General features: G+C 41.6%; 1 protein-coding gene across 1 annotated transcript in view; it reads right to left on the bottom strand.

Moving 5' to 3' along the window:
* The window catches only part of MICAL2 (microtubule associated monooxygenase, calponin and LIM domain containing 2), a 184250-nt gene that overhangs the window by 31035 nt on the left and 131255 nt on the right, over positions 1-21960 (bottom strand). The window contains exons 26-29 of the mRNA XM_067540845.1: positions 18947-19116; positions 14365-14439; positions 6672-6769; positions 3446-4817 (exon numbers count right to left, since the gene is read on the bottom strand). Of these exons, the coding sequence (XP_067396946.1) occupies positions 3446-4817; positions 6672-6769; positions 14365-14439; positions 18947-19116 (1715 nt within the window). The remainder of the gene's footprint in view (positions 1-3445; positions 4818-6671; positions 6770-14364; positions 14440-18946; positions 19117-21960) is intronic.

Raw genomic sequence — 21960 nt, 5'->3', positions numbered from 1 at the left:
TGACCTTTTAATTCTTGAAACTGCTTTGGTATGTATCTCTGTGTGAGTCAAAATAACAAATTCCTGATTTACTTACACATTTCATTTTAAAAAAGAAACTCCGCGTGATTGGTTACCGCATACACACAGGCACACTATAGTGTAAGAAAAAAAGGGCAACGCTAAACTGACCATGGTCCTTTCCCATCACCAAGGCTCTCTCATCTCCTCATGCTAGATATAAATGAGTGCTTCCCAATAAAACTCAAGAGCTGCTTGTATTTTAATATGGCGATTTTTTCGTATAGCTGGAATCTCTCTGTCGCACTCAGGTGGAGCTGTCTGTGGCACCTTAACGTGTTGAAAAATAATGGTTGCATGTGATCCTCTTGAATCCAATGAATGCCGTTTGCTACTTTAGGGACTTACAAATGAGGCATGTGTGTGGTTAAACGTTTCTTGTTTCAGTGCAATAGATGCAATGCACAGGAAAGAATCTGACAAAAAGCTTTCTTGCAATAGGGTCTATTAAGTAACTTTGCTTATAATAAGGACTTTCCGTGCTGCAAGGAACGTTCCAATAGTCATCTCCATGGCTGGTTTGTACAGGAAGGATTCTACAGGGTTTACACTACGGGCTTGATTGTGAGAGGTGCCGAGTGTCTGTAATTCCCATACTGCCTACTTGATGTGTAAATCCTACGTAAGTTCAAAAGCTATGAATTGGTATAGCACTGGAGATAAGATTTCCAAAGAGTACTGGGATACTTGGTATATTGATTTGTATGCAAGGACCCAGACGGCTCTTTCAGCTCATCGCTATCTCAAAAAAGTTCCACAATAGGGCTGGAGCACTGAGAACACAATGAAAGATTTCAGTGCCTGTGAGCCCACTAAGGGTGAAATTCACTGCTCTGCAGAGGGCAACTTGACTCTCATTTAAGCTTAATTATAGGAATTCAGTGGTCACAGGCCTTAGGCTGAAATTGGCTCTATTCAGAAGGTCCATCCCAAGGATAAATTTCACCTTAAGTTATTCTCGTCTTGTACTTTAACAGGGAACATTTTGGAGGGATTCCCCTACTTCTAGCCTCAGTTCTTGCTTTCCATGAGTAGAAGATGATCAAATACTGACTTCAGTGGAATCTATGGCATTCAACACCTGTCAGAATTTGGCCTTTGTTGGAACAATTTAAACACTGGATCAGTTTTAACCAAATAAATCTGGTTTGGATGAAAATGAATTTTATGGATTCAATATGTTAACATTTCAAACTTAGTTGAATCATGATGTACTTCCAAGGAGAACACATGAAATGCAAAGAGAATTTTGATGTTTTAAAAGCAAAACTGTCTTTCAAAAAGAGTCAACTCCCAATATTTATTGCTATGCTGAAACAACATCCACTTTAGCTATAGTCTCTCTCTCCTGTCCTGGTTTTAAAAGAACTTCATATCACCTCTGAGGCCACAATTGGAATGTTTACACTACCATAGTCCTGTACATTTTGTAAGACTCAGTCTTCTTGTAAAATGTTGATTTTAGACTTAGTGCATTAAGACAGGGAGTAGCATGTGGACAACCACTATAATAAAAGGGAATGGAGAAAATTTGGGGTTGTTTACATTGCACTCCAGATCATGGTCTTGGTGCAATAATGTCAGAACTTTCCCATATCCTTCCATCATATTGTTATTTCTCCCAATCCAAATGGTGTCTGGCTCAGTAATTTTGCTTTTAAACTAAGCACAGTGGGAAGAGGATGGAAGCTTAAACAAAACTAACAATGTATATGAACGTGCTGCAGCAGCCTGAGAGCAACTTAGCTAACCCAGCTTCCAAAATACTAACAACATCAAGTTTCCAAGCTGCTCAGCTTTCCCTGTCCTTGGAGACAAGAGATTCAAACCTACAGCTGAACCATTGTCTCTTGAACAACAATGAAATTCAATGTTACCAGCAAGTTTCTGAATCCTAATGGGGCCATTATTACAAACATACTTAATCTTTAAATAAAACACTGAAATTTGTTTAACTGTATTTTCATTTTTCACACCAATTTCTCTAATCTGTGCATGTAAGTTCAGAGACATTTATCTCACTGGATACAGCATGTTTAAATCAGTTACAACATCATGTTTAAATGATGTAACATTTCAGCATCCACAATTTGTTCTTACTCAAAGGATCACAGGCATCAAAGTGCCAATTGCCCTTTACCACATTGATCCACGCAAGTATGTACTTCTTAGTGTTTTCCTATGCAGCGGGTTATAATGTTTGGTAATGTAAGCATTCAGTTCTGCAAGGTGATGAGTGCTCTCTAGTACACTGTCTTCAACATGAGCAATGAGGGCTCAGCAACTCATGAGATCAGACCCTAAAGCATTCAAACTTTCACAGACTCCATTCACGTTAATCTCTCCCTGCCACCAATATGTATTCCAATTTCCTTTTCATTAGCATTTACTGCCATTGCGATAGTCATTCTGCTGCTGAAAGGAAACAAGTTGCTTCCCAAAAGAGAATGGGTGTTTCATAACCAGTGACTAGAATAGCAAAATAACGATAGTGTAGAAACAGTTAATCAGATGCGCATGTTTACCTTCTCTCATACCACAAGAGCAAAGGGACGTTCAATGACACTAAAAAGCAAAAATGTTAACACTAAGAAGAGCCAATGCTTTTTACATAACACATAATATACTTCTGGAACTCAAGCTTTCATTCTTCAGGGCAAAAAACAACCATCAAATGTTGAGGATTAGGAAAAAGTTTCCTCTACTGGCAGATTATTCTTTAATTATCCATTGTATGGTTTCTTGCATCTTCTTCTGAAGTGTCTGATGTTGGCCACTGTCATAGACAGGATACTGGACTAAACAGACCATGAGCCTTGTTCAGAAAGGAAATTCCTATGTTCTTAACTAGGTTGATAGCATTCAACAGCAATATCTCTCAGGCCACGAGTTCACATAAATCGCTGGTATTTTCCTCCTTGCTCACAGTAGGATCTTCTGCCCTCCACTCCTAGGGTTTTAACTTTGCCTACTTTATGCCTTCTCCATTAAAACATTTAACATCCGTTACTACTCAGGTAGCCTCTACAGAATTTTCCATCCCATCTGTCTTTCTCTCTCAGTATTTACATTGCGTTTATCACAGGCATGTCTGAACACAAAGGAGCAGAGATCCAAACTTGAGCCTGACCACTGTTCCCTGCCTCGCAGTACCTTTTTCTCCTGTTACATGCTTAAATCATCTTCCAAGTTTTAATCAACATTCTTAATTCAAATTAATATTTCTTAAATTTTCCTTAAATAGCATAGGCTTCAAAATAAAGAGATTGATAGAATAAACTATAAACACATCAAAAATAAAAGGCAAAGAAATTGCTTAAACTAATGAATGCATATGTACATTAAACTTACAATTGTATTATTTAAAATGAACAATCCCATTTACCTGAGTCCTCATCAGTGGAAGGATTGTTTACCACTTTTTCTGGAGAAAAGTTGTTAATGAAGGACTCAGATGACTTTAAGGAATTGCTCTTTTCCTTTTCATCGACTTTATTCCTGAAGTGACTAAAGAGTAGGCAGATATCATCCATTTGTTCAGGACCTCCAAGGATGCCCTCAGAAGTTTTGTTCTTGAGCCTTAGAGATGAAAAAAGAAGGTTCTTCTGGTTACAAATATGTAAGTCATCAATGGAAGCCTTAGGTGGAGTCTCTTTAAGAGTAAACTTTTCTAGGAGTCTTGGTACATCCTCCATCTTCTTGTCAGTTGAATTTTCAGGCTTAACAGCAGCTTTGGAAGGACCGGTGTGCAAATTGTAAACTGGAAATAATACTGCTGTGGAATCACATGAAGATTTCTCTTCAAGACTACCGGAAAAACTACATGGGTTTGTGAATGAGCTCCTAGTTTCCAGTACATTAGATTCTTGTGGCTGTACATCATGCTCTCTATTACTGTTACTGTTCCTTAAACATACAGAACGGCCAAAAGGATTAGGGAAATTGAAAAAGGTATGTTCTGAAGTAGGGTTAGCTTTACTGTCTGGGCTCTTTTTTATGCTTTCTGGATGAGAGACAAGAGGTTCTAGAATGGATCTCTTTATTGCATTGGCAATTAGCTTCAATGGTGATTTTGGTTGATTAGACATACATTCTCCTACAAAATTGTCTGGACTCTTTGGAATATCTTTTGTGTCTACTGACAAAGTTGGCAAAGCATCATTTGCAAATGGAAGAGGCGCAGAAAGACTGGATTGCTTGAATGTGCTTTTTCTCCTATTACCATCAACATCCTTCCATTCTGAAATTTCCAGCATTCCTTGGCTTTGATGTTCTGATTTTGTTCCACTTAAGTTTGCATTGTTCAAATCAAGTAATTTGGATTGCTGCTCTGCACCAAGCATTAATTTGTTCCTTATCTGCTTTTTTATTTCATTTAACTCTAGGTCAGACTGTTCTTTCAAGCATCTTGGACTTTTTTCATCTTTTTCTTCTGTGTCTAGAGAGGACAAATCTATATTTTTTCTGCTGAAGGACTCTGTTCTGGTGGTAAATTCTTCACTCTCATTCCAGTTATCTAAATTATATTCTTCACGGTTACCATTCTTATCTCTATACTTGTACACATTAGCAGCTGAAGCAACATTCCCAGAATGCATCAATGGAGATCCTGTAGTACTGTTCTGAAGTGGATGATGAGGCACATATGGAAGGATTTCTTCAGGCGTCTCTTTGGCTTTTGGCTTTCTTTGAAACACTGGGATGTAGGTTTTGAACAGTCCTTTTGCAATTTCTAGTGGTTTGTTGTGAGATGTCAACTGTATGGAGCATATGAAATAGGTTATTTAAGTTGTAAAAAATCGAGCTAATCATACTTTTTATTTATGCAGAATTTTAAAATAAATCTTGCCAAAATATGCTGTCCCAAATAAAGCTGAATATATACTGGTACATGTATGTGCATGCACTCTCACGCACACACAAAAAAACATTCAGTAAAAAGAAATACCGTCTTCTATTCTCCCTTTCCCAAGTGCTATATTTTTGTAATTAGGATGAAGAACAACTAGCATTGTAAATTGGTACTCTAAATTGGTTTAAAGTTAACCTATGCTGAGAGTGGGATGCTATCTTTACCCTCTTAAGTAGTCCTTTCTTCAATATTTTTCTTGGAAAGAATCACTCCAGACTAACGGACTATAAACAAAAGATGACCTACCCTCTTCGTCTGTGTATTTCAGCTGCACAGTTTAAAGCAAACACAGAACACTGACACATCCTATTTGGCTGCTTCAGAAATATTGCACTGTTTTTTGTGGAGTGCAGTCAAGAATGGCTGAAGCAATCCAGCAACAAATGGGAAATGCAAGATGATTGATTTACACACTTATTAAATGGACATACACATTGTGTCAGATTTACAGTTCTGGATTCTGAAATCTTTACTGTATCTGCAATTCACACATTGCCATTGCAAGATTCCCACATTGCCCAGTCAATGTGCCCAAACCCTATCCTGGAGGTTCCCTTTTAGGAGTGAAGAATGTCATTCTCCATGCTTTGAGGAGGAAAGATGTTCCTTCTGGTTAAGGCAGAGGACCAGATGGCCAGGAAATCTGAGCTTCTATTCCCACCTCAGACCCATGTGGATCAAGTCATTAACCTTTATGTGCCTCCTTTTCCCATCTGTAAAATGGGAGCAAAAATAATTATTCCCTGACTCACAGTAGTGTTTTGATGGCTAAATTAACGTTTGTGAGGCCCTCAGATACTACAGTGATGAACGCCATAGAAATGCCAGTAAATAAATAAATGCCCATTCAATCCTCTCTGCTCAGACTTCTTACAGGAATGCCAGTTCGTATCAGTTATGGCAGTAGAGGTTTATAATGTGGAGCCTTTTCTTTCGTTATCTGAAGTAAGATCACCAAAAGCATTTTACTGATCAGTTCCCAAGTGATGTCCTTATTGGATTGTCCTGGACTGGATTTGAACTAGTGCCATAGATGTGGAAGGTTCTAAATCTTATGACAAAGCCTTGAGGTAAAGTATTTTTTTTAAATCATGTTTAACTGGATAGTCCAGTGGTTAGGAGTTGGGAGATCTGGGTTCACATCCCTGCTGGTATTACTGACTACCTGTGTGACCTTGGGCAAATTGTATATGGTAAATTTTTCATAAGTGACTAAATAATTTAGGTGCCCAAATCCCATTGAAAGACAATAGGACTTAAGTGCCCAAGTCACTTAGGTTATGTATACACAACATTTTGGAGCGAGCCTCCCAGCCCAGATCAATAGACTCAGAGCCCAAGCTCCAATCCAAGCTGCCACTTCAAAGCACTGTCTATGTTTTTGGAGCATTAGCTCAAGCCCGCCTAGACCAAGTCTATCTACCTGAGCTGAGAGGCTCGCTCCAAAATGCTGTGCACCCTCCAGGTGCTTCTGAAAATGTTACCCTTTGCCTCTCTTGTACCTTAGTTCACCATCTGTAAAATGGGCATAATAGTACTTCCCTGCCTTGCAGAGATGCTGTGAGAAAAAAGAACATTTAAAAGATTATGAGGTGCTCAGAGAGCACAATAATGGGAGCCATAGATGTACCTTAGACAAACAGACAGAACTATTTTGTTTTGTTACCTTTATTTTACTATCAAGAGTTTTCCTTCATACCTGTGACTGGGATAGATCATCTTCAAGAGCACTCTGAGATCTGGCAGAGCTCTCCTCTGAATGAAGCCCAGTTTTTTTGCTATATGATGGAGGGAAATCTGCCAGACAAAGGGAAACAAATTGTACATTTTGCACAAACTATTTGACCTAAATAAAACCTGCAATTAGAAACCGGCAGTAAGTTGATGTCCAAAGATTTGATCTAAATGGCAAAGTTTATAAACCCAGACTGTACGCACATGCATGTAGGAGTACACACACACACACACACACACACACACACACACACACACACCCCTAAATTTTCAAAAGTGAGCCTCAATTCTTCATTGCTTAACTTGAAACATATTAAAGGAAGAAGTGTTCAACATTTTTTTTTGACATCTTAAGGCAGCCTAAAAATTGAGGTATCCAAAATCGCTAGTCACTTTTGAACGTGTAAGTCAAGAGCTCTGTGAGGCGGAGGAAAATGCATTCCTTAAATGAAAGCAAGTCCATCATAATGAGGAAGAACTGAGAAGTACGGTTGGAAGGTAAGGATAAAAACAACCCTCCAGTCCTATTATCAGCCAGTCAACAGTACAACACGCTGAATGGCTACTCTGGAGCCATAGAAGTTGATTGTTTAAGACCCTGAATCAGCAAATATGGACAAATTAGAGATGGTGAAATAAACTGCATGCCAGCTGTCTATGCCTGCACACAATCTATTGCAGGATAGCAACTTCACTGTGCATTTTAATATTTGCAAGTGTACAAATGCAGCCCATTAATCCTATTTGTAGCAAAAAAGAAAAAAAATATATCTATTCCCAAACTAAGAAATTACATGCCAAGTTTCAGTTTGGAAAGTATTTTTATAACTGAATAAACTGAAAATGTAATGTAAATGCTGCTGCCTTCTTAAACACAGTGGCACTGCTGAGAGCTGCTAGAATAACGTGTAAGGACAAAACTTCCAAACAAGGGATGCAAAATACAGGTCGGGATAATCCATCAGGTTTCCATTAAGATCATTGCATCAAACATAAGCTACTGGTCTTCATTTTCAAGGCTCTTTCCAAGTTATTCCCACGTTATTTATGTATTCTCTCTCACTGACTGCTGAGATGTCTGCTCTTGCCTCCAATCAGCCCCGACTGCCAGCCTCCATTGCTCAATTTTCAAACAAGCACGTTTTTCTTTCTTCCAGTGAGCCCCTCACACTTGGGATGAGCTCCCGGTAAACCTCTGCACAAATGCATTATCCTCCTATAATAAATGTCCCTGGGACATGGGCTTCCTTTTATTGTTCATCCACATGAGGCTTTGATCTGATTGTGGCCTCTAGCCACTACTTAAATACAAATAATAATCCCTAATTCCTCTTTTGTTTTAGTTCATTACAGCTGCATATATATCGATCCTGCGTTTGTGACATTCCTGATACAGTTTCTGAAACATTTATATCCAATGCTGCTGCTGCTCTTGTTTATCCTTTGGAAGATGATGGTCACAGTTCTGATACTTTGAAAGTAGCCATCTGGTGGTGTCAGGCTCCTTTGATACAACTACATAAACTCATAACTACCAAAAGCAAGGAAGACAATTATCGGAGGGTAGACAACTGGGGAGAATGTTTTGTTGGGTAGAAGAGGAGATTTCGAATGCCCACTTTCCCCCCCAAGACTCCTGGGCCACTAAAAGAAGCTATCACTATGCTACTTTCTCTCACTGAGCCTGCTGGTTCTGCTGAGTTGAATCCAGGGGCAGCTCTTCCCCTCCTTGACTGAGAGGATGAGCGCGGCTCCTCGAGGTGCCAATTAATCACAGCAGGGGACAGAAGCAGCAGCTGTTAGAGGTCCGTTTATTTAATGTGTAATGAGGGGAAATGTTTTTGTTCTCTGCAACCTAAGAGATGTTGTTTATTGAAATACGGATCCCCAGATCACAGAAGTCGAACAGCAGAATACAGAATTATGTTTGCCCACAGATTTGCGAATGAAGAAAATATTAATGTCTGTACAGCTTAGTGCAGTGTTTCTCAACCTTTTAAGTAGCAAGTACCCCCTAACTTCTGAAATTTTTAATAAGTACCTCAACACTCAATTTTCCACTCTGAGAAATACAATCATTTTCCCCTTTACCACTGGACAACTGTATTTCTCGTAAAGCAGGAGAGTTCTGAGTTCTGCAGTGCTGTGTGGCTGTGGCAGATCACAAAACTCCCGGCTGTTTCTCCCCTCCTTCCTCCTCCCCTTCATCCATATTGGAGCAAAAGTCAATGCCAGCCAGTCACTATGGCCTGATGGCAGGGTCATGTGGTGTTCTCCTCACACAGGTGGGAACTTGTGAGGTATGAGCAGGCAGTAGCAGCCCACCAGAGTGGATAGCAGTGCTCCCCACGGCTGTCCCTAGGGGGAGGTGCAGGCCTGGGGCAAATCACACTATGTGGGCCCCTCTTAAGATTTTTATACTGGTAAAATCTGGGGCTGTCATAGGTGTCAATTTCACTGCTCAGCTAGAGCAGTGAAATTGACAAGTGAGCCTGCGGGTAGAGCCCGGGCTCCAGGACTGGGCAAGCTGCTGGGCTCTCCGCCTGGCTTTCTGGGCACTGGGCTTTAAGCTGGGGAGGGGAGCTGCCACCTGGGCAAGTTGCAGGCGGCTGCTGCCTGGCTTCCACCCTGGGAGGTGGGTGACTGCCTCCTGCTCCGAGCTCAGGCAGAGGAGGCTTCAGTGCAGGCTGGGACCCGAGGAAGTGGGCAGACATCTTAAAGCCAGGACACGGGAGGCTGTCTCTCAGCTCAGAGCTGGGGCATGGATGGCAGCCACCCAGCTGCGAGCCCAGCTTGCAGGGTGCAGGAGGTTGCCGTCAGGCTCCCTCCAGGGAGGTGGGAGTGGGCGGGACTGGGGCAGCTGCTGCCCAACTTCCAGCTAGGAGGTGGGATTGGGCGGGAAGCTGGCAGCTGCCGCCCACCTCCCCCAGAAGCCAGCAGTTGCTGCTTGCCTCCCAGCTGGGAGCTGGGACTGGGCGGGAAGTGGGCAGCTGCCACCTGGCTTCCCCAGAAGTCAGTGCCTGCCGCCTGCCTCCCTTCACTGGGTTTTTTGCTGCGTACCCCCTGCCTGTCTCTCACATACCCCAAGGGGTATGCGTACCACAGGTTGAGAAACTATGGCTTAGAGTATGTGGGGGTGTTTATTAACATGTGTATGTATTACAGCTCAGTGCACTGAAAGAAATCCACCTATTTCAACAGGGTCTACTGAGTACAGCTCATAGGCTTAGAGTCTAAGGCCCTGAATCCTACATGGTCACACCCCACTGTAAAGTTACTCCCACTGAATTCAGTGAGATTCTGTGTGGATATAACCATGTGCTGACAGCCTGCAGGTGAGATCTTCAATTAGTGTAAAATGGCATAGCTCCATCAACTTCAATGGAGTACACTGACGTACACCAGCTGGGGAACTGGCCCTAAGTCTGCAACTTCATGTAGTCAGACGAGGACCCTTTAATCCCTGGATCTCCAGAATCTTCAGGGGGTAAAAATGAGATTTTCTGATTTCGACATTACAAATTAAAAGTGTGGAAATCTGCTGGAAGACAGAGGTTTTAAGATTTAGAAGGGTAATTCCTTGCACTATATCTTTGAGGCCATCTGAAACAGGATTTTGTGACCGCATATTTAAAGCAATTTATGAGCAATGTATGGCTAGGGAACAAGTCTGAAAAGGAGACTGATATTTTTCTGAGATGAGTGACAATCCTACAAATTCTTGTAACCAGGTATTAAATGGATTATACAAGGAAATGAAGTCACAAACTGTTCCTCCTAGAGAAGGACAAATGCCTTTATTTTGTGCTCAGGGTATGCTGACAGTATGTTTGCAGCTTGAGGTTTTGACAAATTCATCAATCACAATGTCTCCTTCCAACAGACTTTTAGCTCCCTCTAGAGACTCCTTCCAGAGGTACACAGGAGGGTTTAATAAAGCAAAAGCAAAATTAATAGGTAAAAATTTAATTAAGCAGGTAATGCGCTTATCGGGAACAAGTTGAAAATGAGCTGGAATTAAGAGATGCCCTCTGGCCTTTCTTTCTTTCTTAAAACCTGGATTAAGCATTTTCCTTTTCTGTGATTTTTAAGTCAAAGATCCAGTGAGGCCAGTTTTTGTTTCAAGTCTTTAGTCAACTATGGATGCAGAACATGAATAAATCTAAAAAGTACTTTGTGGATGTTTTCAAAGACAGGCCCGAGACTTAAGGTAGCAAGGACTTATGTGGGAAGTGTTAGTAAGGGAGTAAGTCTTGGATAACTTCCACACCTTGTAACAATGGCTTTACATATTTTATATGTATATAAAATATAAATGTAAAATTCTGGCAACATCAGAGCTACGATTGCCAATATATATATAAATGATGGCAACCGTAGCTCTGATGTTGCTAGATTTCCTCGTGCCCCAGCCCTACGCAGTTGGACCCGACTTCTCTGTCAACATGGAAGCTTTTCCTGCCTCAACTCCCTCTGTCACTTTGCAGCAGCTGTCACAAGTTTGTGAATACCTCACAATAATAGGACTTCAGATTTCCAGTTAGCTTAGGTAGCTAAGGCATCTGTCCAGATGGAAGGCTGGGTTTGGATGTGAATTGCAAGGTCCATTGAAGATTTGATTTTGCCTTGTGGAATTTCCTCCAGGAGGGGCTTGTCATGAATCTCTCTTTGGAGGACTGGAATATGTTTCAATTTGTTAACCTCTCCTGTTTGGTGGGATTATCCTAATACAACTACAAAATATCCTGACAGTTTATTCTCCTGGGATTTGCTAGCTATTCTGTGGTTGGAGAACTAGATTCCTCTACATCTGGCAGGTTATGAATGAGGGTCAGCTGTTCCACCTGTTCACTTTCCAGTGAATTTCCAGGTTAATTGTTGTTTATTATCCAGAGTTCTTCAACATTAACATATTAAGATATCCAGAGCTACCTAACCGGAACTACAATCTGAGGCTGGGGTACATGGGAGAGGATAGATATATATTGCTGTGTGGCTGGTGGAAGTGTGAGGTAAGGATCATAAGATTATTTATATGAAAGCTTTCTACTAATTTTCAAAAGCATGTTTGTGAACCCAAGCCAAGCATTCTGGTTTGCCAGTGAGGTGTGATCCTGCCTGGATACTGACTCCAATGGGGAAACAGTGATTGTACTTGTTTCATAACTAAATTTTATGAATTCTCTGAAGGCAACAGACATTTGAATACTAACGGGAAGGACAACACTAACCTCCACATCTCAGAAGGGCTCAGCTAAAAGCAGACAAACACTAAAATCAGGTTCTTTCCCATGGCTAACTAAGGCTTTCAAGTTTACAGAGGTTCGTCTCATCAACAGAAGTTGGTCCAATAAAAGACATTACCTCACCCACCTTGTCTCTCTAAAATCCAGATCTAACAGAATTCACGCCTGTGGCATGAATGTCTCCTTTATTAATTTTGGAAAGTAGATGGACTCAAGGTGACTTACAATCATGGCTAACGCTGTCATGATGCCTCTCATAAAGAGACCAAAACTCCAGTACCAATATTATTGATCTGGGCAGATAATGGAGCCACACATCACACACTGCACGCACTGCAGAAGAAAAGTGGAAAGTCACTAACTGATAGGAGAAGATTACTGACTGGAGAAGATGAATCATTTGGCTCAGAACCAGCACCTAGAAGAATTACTCTACTATTAATACTTTGCCACCAGTGCTGCTTGTGATATAACCCAGGCCTGATCCAACTTCCATTAAAGTCAATCAGAAGACTCCCATTGACATTAATAGAGCTAGATCAGACTCCCTTAAATTAAATTATTTTGGGGGCAGACTCCTTCTCCCTTGCTCCTCTGCTGGCACAGTATTCCTTCCATTGGTTATATGAACTAGCTCTCAAAAGGATAGGCTGCAAAACAGGCAATGCTTCCCATCTAACTGGGAATGCCACACCTATGTACATGGGAAGTGCTCAAAAATATAAAAATTACTGAGAGCCTAAACAAGAACACAGAAATATTTAGGCAGGCGTGGAGCTACTGCCACCTAGTTGAGCACTCCAGTGTATTTGAAGCACAGAGCAAATTTGCACCCCTAAGTGAAGAGGAGGGATCTTCTGGTTTGGAAGAATGACCAGTTATTGTAAATACTTACCTTGTAACACTTTCAAACAAATCACTTTACTCGGTGATGTAATGTAGAACATATTTTCAAAGTGTTTGCACTAATACTTATTATAAATTCCTTCATATTAAAGAGAGATAAGAAGTCAAATCACAAAAATCCACAACTAACTGCCATAAAATACATATAACAAACAAGCAAAAGCAAGAGATGACATTATCAGAATGATGGGGTATAAAATAATAGAGAACAACGTAAATCATCCCTTACAATCAGTTATAATGGGACCCCTAACTCGTTTCACTCACTAAATACCTTTCAAGAATAAGTTTGGGTGAAATTCTCTCCAGGGCAAAGGTTCAGAACAATGGGCATATGCACCACGTAAGCTATCGAAACAGTGCTCATGTGAGACTTAAGTACTACATAGACCTTATGCTGGTACTTTGCACAGGAATACATTTAGAAGAGGGAGTTAACTGGGAGCTGAAGGCTCTCAGTACTTCCAGGAGATGCTCAGCTCCTGGCAGAACCAGGCTCTAACATTTGCTTTGTTTCATTCATTATTTGTTACTGGTTCACTTGCCATGAAACAATGTGCAAAGAGCAAATACATTTACACCTGTGCATGCTCCTGATCACAAACACAATCATTCTCCCTCATCTCGTTCCTCTGTATGTCTGCCTTATGGGCACCTCTGGGATAGACCTAGAACTTACTCTGACCTCAGCCCTGTCTATGCTCAAATCCTTGTTCAAAACCCTCTTCAGTGGTTTTCCTAATCCTCTGCTCAGAGTGCTGCAGTCAGGCCATGGGAACATATCACTGCTGCTCTTCATCACCGCCAGTGGTTTCCTATCCAATGGTTTCCTATCCAATGCTCTGCTCATGCCACACTTCTAAATTCCAGCCATCTGTAAGTCGACTCATCACAGCCTTCCTCAGTTTGAGGAGACGGTTTCATGATCTGTGCAACCCTGCCTCACCAACAGCTTCTGAGGCAGAAGCCTTAAAACCTCTCCCCCTTTCTACTTCATCTATGTAAATTATGAGAGACTGTGGACTAAAGAGACAGTACAAAAACACAGCCTAAAATCATAACTATGTGACTTCAGAGAGGATTGTACAACAATCCATATACAAGCATTTAGACTATACATAGTATTGCTAAGGCTGCCCAGAGACTAGCACTATGTAAGTTTAATGACTGCTCCTTTGAGTACTGGAATTGCAAAAGAATGAGTCATAATACAGACTAGATATCATGATAGAGTACATTGTTCAGTAGAATAAGCCATTATCCAGAAAACAATCACACAAGATGGGAGTCTGTTGTTTTCAGGAACAACTGAGGATAAAAAGAAATATTTTCTGGGCTTTTAAAATCTCCATTTCCTCTTTTATTACTAGGAAAGACTCAAATACATATAACTTCTATGGCAAGGAGTTGGTTAAAGGTAACTAAATAGGCCTTTGAGGAAGAGGAATACAACCCAAAGGCCACTGTACAAATAGACAATTCACTTGATTCTAAGGCTTTACTTACTAGATTGACTTTTTCTTCTCCGATTCTGGTATTTATTCAGTGCAGAGGAGCGGAAACTGTTAGCTCTTTGTAGTGCTTCAGAGAAATAGGAAAGAGAAATTGTTAACGGGCTAATCAAATAGAGGAGTTTTATTACAAAACTAGTTTAAACATGGTAAAAGCATCATAGTGCCAGTGCAGAAAGGCGTAATTGTTTTATTCTGAAAGAAGCAGACAGAGAGAATGCATAGTGCACGTTCTCCTTCTTCTCTCGTGCCCCGCTGCTTCTGCCCTCTAAATCACCTCCACCCAGATTATGCACCTGTCTCTTGCTATTGTTTTGGTGAAGTAAAATCCTAACCAGGCACAGACTGTGAAAATTAAACTGAGGGGCTGTGACTGTCTCAGCCCTTCATCCTTCCCTCCCATGAGGGCTGACTTATTCCTACTGGCTTTGGTACTGTACTGGCCTCTCTCAGAGTGTCCTACTGCTGTACCACTGACAGAATAGTTTTCTCACTATTATAAGGTAACGGGACTTGCTACATGACATTTTTTGCCCTGTAAAATCATTAGGCTTGGTGGTTAGCTGGTTGCTCTGAGCAGCAGCTGTGCAAGCAGCTACATTTTAAAAATGCAGACTTCTGCCAGTAGAGGGCAACACTCACCAACAAGTGCTAGCCACAAAGGCCACCCTTAAATCTGTGTTTTATTTGCATTCTCCTTCACATGTAATAGTTAACTTTTTACCAAATCGTTTGCATCACAGAAGCCCATCGTTCACGTCTAGTGTGGTCACTGTTTCTCTTGCTCATGTGCTTGTATATTAACCATCCAAGGAAAAAACCCAGAGTCCAAACAGTGGCTTATTTTAAAAAGTATTTAATCTCCACGTGTATTTGCACAGGGATACAACAAACGCAGTAAAGTTAATTTTGACAGCTTATCCCAAAAAGAATGTTGGCTCCACCTCTCAGCTAAACAAAGAGAGAGCAGGAGCACAACCTCATGCATACTGGGGGGAGAAAGGGACAAAGGGAAAGAAACTGGGGTGACAGACAGAGTGGCAAAGATGCAGGTGGGGGATGACAGTACGCACTACCTTGTATGTGAGGATGAGGTGAGGTATGAGGTAAGAGACAGGAAGCCAATGGAGGGAGGCACTAGAAGGAAGAGAGGAAGTTGACTTTAGAAGCAGTAGTTTGGATAGACTGGAGTGGGGAAATGGAATAGACTGCCCTCATCATTACATGTGGACATGTTGGTTGGCATGCATTGTGATTCATTGTTGCGCCAAACAAGGAATTCTTTATTCAAACAGCAATTTAACCACATATACAAATACAAAAGGCAAAGGATCTTGCATTAAGCAAGGTGGTTTTTGTTGGTTTTTTAAAAAATATTACTTCCTTGTGAGTTCACTGCCATTATGTCACGTGCTGGCAGAATCCCCCTCAACATGAAAGAAGAGTGGGATGAGTTAATGCTACATGGTATTCCTCCCAGCAACTTCTCATTAAAGGCAGCAGAAACTTGGAGCACTGGGGGGAAGGAAGGAATTAAAGAATCCAGCCATTTAAAAACTCTACAGTGCTCTTATTTTAAAGTAAAATCTGTTCAGAATTCCAGGAATAGTGTTGTGTTTAACATAGCCACATATTTTAGATATACAAATTAAGTTGAAACAACGTTATGAAATCCAGGAGCATTAGCAGATTTTATCCGCTTCGAACAAGCTTTGGAAACTGAACACACATTAAAGCACAGACTAGGCAGAAGTAAAAGCAGCTTTATAAATCTGGTTACAATATAGTCTGCACAGAGGCCAGACCATGTTAAATCCAGGTAAAAGTAGCAAAGCAAAACAAAAGCCAGCTTTTGCAATGGTAAATATCTGGTCCACACATGAATGTGGCTAATTCAATTGTATCTGCAGTTACGCCCAGGACCCTTGGTAGAAAAGTGTTCTTTGGGGTGAAGAGGGGAGAAGTCAGATAGGAGGTTAGGGCTCCAGGGGAAATAGCAAGAACTTCCTGATATTTTGGCACTCTCTCTCATTTCTGTTTCACACTCTGGTTCATTTACTCTAATACCATCTTTCTTTCCTACCTCCTTTAATCTTAAAGATTGTTTTCTTGTCTTATTCCTTGTAACAGTTCATCTACCTATTTAAGGTCTTCTCTGTCTGGTTAGTTTTTTTTTTTTGGCCTACCCCGGCAGAAAAGTTTCACGCATCCCAAATCCATCCCCATTACTATCCAGCCACTGCACTGTAGCTAAACTTCCTATCCACGCCAAGTTACTGGTTGCTGCCAACATCGTCTGATCTGTATATCAAACTACCTGCTGAATCATTTTCTTGCTCCATCTCCTCCAGATCCCATACTTATGCTGCCGCCAAGGATTCTACATCATTAGCTGCAACTAAGACAAGGTGGGTGGGGTAATATAGTCTATTGAACCAACTTCTGTTGGTGAGAGAGACAAGCTTTCAAGCCACACAGAGCTATTCTTCAGTTCTGGGAAAGGAATTCCCAGCATCACAGCAAAAGTTAGCATAAGTAGTTAGCACATATTGTAAGGAACCATTCAAGGTAAGTGGCCTGTTAACCACTCTGCAGTCATAGGATTGAAAGAGGTTAGTGGATTACAGATTGTTGTAATAAACCATTATAAATCCAGCATCTCTGTTCAATCCAGGATTTTTAGTGTCAAATTCATTACTCTGCTAACGCTCCCAGGTTTCCTTTGAGGATGAGGATTGAGATAGGTCAGATATAGAGTAGTGGGTTTTTGAAAAGTGTTCACCCACAGGGGATAAGTGCGTTTTCATCTTATCATTTTCCTGTACGAGTTAATTCAAGAGCATAGTGATTGTCCAGTTTCACCCACAAAGCTGTTACTGGGATATTTAGTGCACTGGAGGAGGTACACCACATGTTGTGCCAGACCTGTAAAATCCATGGATCTCAAAATGTATGCTGTGGGGGGGTGTTGATCATTATAGCAATGAAGAAATGTCTGCAGGTTTTGCATATGTTGCTCTGGTGGTATCTGGTGCCGCTTTGAGTTGGTGGGTCCTGGTCTGTGGGGAACTTGCTTCTGATGATGAGGTTGGAGAGGCTGGGATATATTTCAGACTGGCTGCTCTTGGCTTTTTTGTGTTAAGAACAAGAGGATGGAGTTTGAACTCCTTGGACGAGGACTGCTGTCCTGCTTATAAAGAGACTTGGTAGAGGCTGCGACGGTTCTTTTACCATTTGCTGGTAGGTGGAAATGGTGTAGCAATGCTAATTCATCTACCTCTGTTCTTGTTCTGCCACAAGTTCTGGAAACATGCCCTCCAGATTCTAATTTTAATCCTTCCAGATTGCAAATATAGATCAAAACTTCGGTCAAGCCCCTTTCTTCTGCCTGGCCCACAAAGGATTCTTCAAGGCCTCAGAATGTTATGATGGAATCACAGAATGTGATGGAGCCTCTACTAACTAGCAATAGCTCTTCAGAGCTTCCTCTTTTTTAAAATTAAAAACAAAAACAAAAAACAGTTCCAGTCCTGAATTTCTCCTCTAAACTCTTGAGAGGAGGTTCTAATTGAAGCCACACTGCTCCTGCGGGCTTGTACACTGTCACTTTTATCGATATAATTGATCTCGCTCTGGGGTGTGAATAAGCCACCCTTCTGAGCGATGTAAACTACACCTATCTAAGCACCTGTGTGGACAGCGCTTCTCCCACTGACATAGCTACCGCTTCTTGAAGAGGTGGTTTTATTATGCTGATGACAGAACTCTCTCCCATTGGCAGCATCTTCACCAGACATGGGATAACAGCACAGTTGTATCGGTACAACTGTGCCGCTATTTGTGCATCCAGTGCAGACTAGCCCTGAGTGTCTAATCACCTCCACCCTGGTTACAACCGTTCCCCCATTATTTTTTAATGGAGAACAAATCTTAATCAGGCACAGTTCTAGAAAAAAAATTTAAACTGAGCATGCTCAGTGCTTCCTGTGAGGGCTCTCACTCAGCCCTGCTAAGCCAAGACAACACAGCATGTATTGTATGGGCCTCTATCAGAGTGTCCCAACATTGTGGAAAGTATTCATCTCATCAGTATGAGTTAAAGCACAGGGATAGAACTACTTTAGGTACCCTGATACCAAGGCTCTGCTATCTGTTTCAGTAGAGCCCTCTAGGGTTGATAAAATCACTCTTATTGTTGTGCAAACTCTCACCACACTATCTAGAAACAAAGACCTGAATTAAGAATGCTGCGGAGTGTTGAACTGAACAATTCCTTGATTACGCGTGTCCACTTTAACACTGCTGGATCACAGGGGTTTAGGTATTTGATTGAAACAGTGTGTGAAGAGGGGAGAGAGGATTCTGCTGGATTCTGTTCGAGTCTCCAAAGACAGAGAACCTTCACAAGAAGTCTTCCAAAGAATTAAGATAGTATTTGTAGGTTATAAACTTACTGCCTCACTGAGAATACCAACAAGATCCTATCTGCTTTGACAACACCCTCAGAAACAGCAAACAGGCTAAATAGCTGGAGCATGACTGGCTCAGGTTAGTTTATTTAAAGTGCATTCACTTACCATCAGCAGCTTTGGACTTTTCACGGCACTCTTCCTTCACAGAGCTTTCGATCAGCAATGTATGCTCTCTTATGGGGTCTGCATAGGACACGGGCTCGGACAACGAGATCTGTCCTTCACTAACTTCAGAATTGGATGAGTCACCATAAATATCAGGTTCCAGCTCTGAACTAAAAAAATAAAATAAAAAGACAAAGTCAAACATTTTAGAAAGCAGGTGCTATGTATTTAATTATAAGTATCACCTGTAATACAATAAACCCTGACAGCAAAACGTGTGATACAATGTGACTTTGAACAGCTGGCCTCCATCCCCTCATTTTTATTGTTGGCTATCAGACTGTAATTTGCTGACAGTACTATGTGCCTAAAACGGCAACTGTCCCCACTGGTTTTCTAACTCTGATGAAGACCCTGACAGTTATATTCAGCACCTGAACTCATGCTGCAGTGCTGAGAGTCAGGGTCTCCTGAATTATAGGAGGGCTCCTTTGTTCTGAACAAGTTAAGTGTGTCTTCCTACAAGTCTATTGTTATACAAAGAGGGGGAAATACCTGAATGTCGAATGCCCATCAGGCTAGCAATAAGATACAACATTAATAGAATTTCTGGCTTTTTTCTCTGTTTAAAAATGTTGAAAGTAAAATCAAATTACATAAAGTAAAAAATATTAATAGATTTAAGAGTACATGATAAATACAGCACAGTGTTAAATACAATTAGACATTAGGACAGTGTTTCACATTTGGGTTGAGCATGAATACACCCGAATTGGGGTTTTGACCTGACATTTTCGGGATACTAATAGCTGGTTCAGTTTGTATTTGGTTCAGAAAATGGTTTAGCATAAATGTAAAGATGAAGCTGAGCAGAAAGGCAGGTTTTCACCACATCTGCCTGCCCAAAGAGATGAGTGAAGCCAGAGTAATGTCACTAAAAAGCTCTCTCACCTGGGGCTAACCCAGGGCCACCGCCAAACTCCTCCATAGGACTTTGTGCCAGGGAAACCCCCCCTGCCTTTGATGACAAGAACCTCTGCCACACAGGACTGTGGCATATCCAGCCAGAGTGAAGCCCACCCAGGGAGTTTATTCCAGTTCCCAGGCAGCCACAGAGCAGGCTTTAGATATGAATGAAGCTGGTGGTTGTTGAAGTCTGTGACTGCCTGGAAACTGGCATTAACACCCTATCTATGCAGCTAACAGCTCTTGGCTGACATGGGTCTGGTGTGTTGTTATTTGTTAGGAGCAGACAGGGTGCTCAGAGTCCTATGAGACTGAGCCCTTGTCCTGAGGAATGGATGGTTGTAGCACAGATACTGTGGGAAGAAAATGAGAAGGGGAAGCTGAGGTAAGAGATGTTGGAGGACCAGAAGGCTACAGCCACACTCACCACCCTCAACAAGAATCTAAAATCTATTCCAGTTTAGCCTTGGAATTGAGGATTTTTGAGGGACACCCCCAAGAATTGCATACCTTCCAATCATCTGGTTTAGGCTGGGACAGTCCTGAGTCTTCTGCTCTCTGTCTTAGATAGCTCTACCTATCTGTTGCCCCAGGGGTTCAGGCAGCTAGGACAGAGGAATGTATTTACTGCTGTTCCTCCTTACACCCCATAGAGGTCTGGTTTTATGGCTGCCTTGTGGCTACTGAGCCTCTATCTTATCCTCCTCCCCCGCTGCATCTTGCTTCTCCCTCACGCAGCCTAGAGAGAGAGAAGGCAGCAGCTGCTTCTGTGGGGAAAAGCAGGTGCTGCACAGGGGACAGAGGCAAAAAGGAGTGGCAGATGGAGGCTTTGGACACCCTTACTCCACACATAGCCCAACTGACTTTGCTGGTGATGTAAAGTATGAGGCAACAGGGAGTAAGGGCATCAGAATCTGGCCGAAAAGCACTAATGTTTAAAAAAAAAAAAAAAAACCCTAAAAATCACTGAAACGAATATATGAGCTTTCAGCTGACTGGAATTCTTCTTGCAAACTGTTTTATGAACACTGACAATTTTCAGAGGAAATGTGTTTTGGGGGTGTGGAACTATGGTGGGTGGATCCACCCGTTCAGATCCAGAAATGGACTCAGTAGATCTGAAATCAATATTTTCACTATAGGTGGTTGAATTAATTCAAAGCTTTTCTACAGAGAAAAAAAGAAAAGGAACAAATCCTCCCCCTCCCTGCAAGTAACACTCCCCATTTTCCAGCCAGCTCAAAAAATTAATTTAGCCTTGCATGGCCACAGGCACTCATACCATTAGCCCTAGACACTTCAGTAGGATTGCAGGTAGCTGCTCACCCGCTCCCACCTTTATCAAAGGCTCAATATCATAGTCTTACTATAAAAGGACAAATTTATGGGAGTGTGGCAGGGTGGACTTAATCCTATCTACTTTCTAGTCCACAAACAGCTCAGAGATCTTCTTCTGATAAAAGACTTCCGTGTAGTTTATTTTCAGTGTTCTTTTCCACCACATTTATAGACTCGCCAGCCTCATATCAACAGTACCATAGATGCCTCAGCTCCTCCTGAACCAAAGAGGGGAAAGATCTCTTGCGGTTCTCACTCTACCAGCCTGCCCTTCCCTCTCTGAGGTTTAAGGGCCCCATCCTGCAAAGATCTGCATATGATTAACACTCCTCCCTATGAGTTATCCCTCCTGAAGAGTCCTCCACCTCCCTTTGCAGGACTGGGACCTACCTAGCCTGATAACATTTATACAGTCTTTTGAAAAGGCATTAGCTATTTATTGTTATGCCGCCATTTGGACACAGCCCCACCGCACCCCAGGTAGCTTTAAATCAATCATTTGGAACTCACCGCTCAGAAAGATTCAAACATCCAGTGGAACTGACATACAGTCTCCTTGTTCCTTGCCACTAGCTTGTACTTTTTAGGGCTATGTAGTTTGAACATTGCAGTGTCTGGATTTTTTTTTTCCCCCAGATCAAGGCTAAACTAGAGACAAACACAACTTCTGCCAAGTTTTCATCCCTGTTTTAGTGATGAGGAATAATGAT

This window comes from Emydura macquarii, unplaced genomic scaffold (assembly GCF_026122565.2).
Source record: "Emydura macquarii macquarii isolate MOO-44397 ecotype Brisbane River unplaced genomic scaffold, CSIRO-AGI_Emac_v2 contig_587, whole genome shotgun sequence".
NCBI lineage: Eukaryota > Metazoa > Chordata > Testudines > Chelidae > Emydura > Emydura macquarii.
Note: the sequence above shows the minus strand (reverse complement) of the source record. Positions and strands in the feature narration are given on the sequence as shown.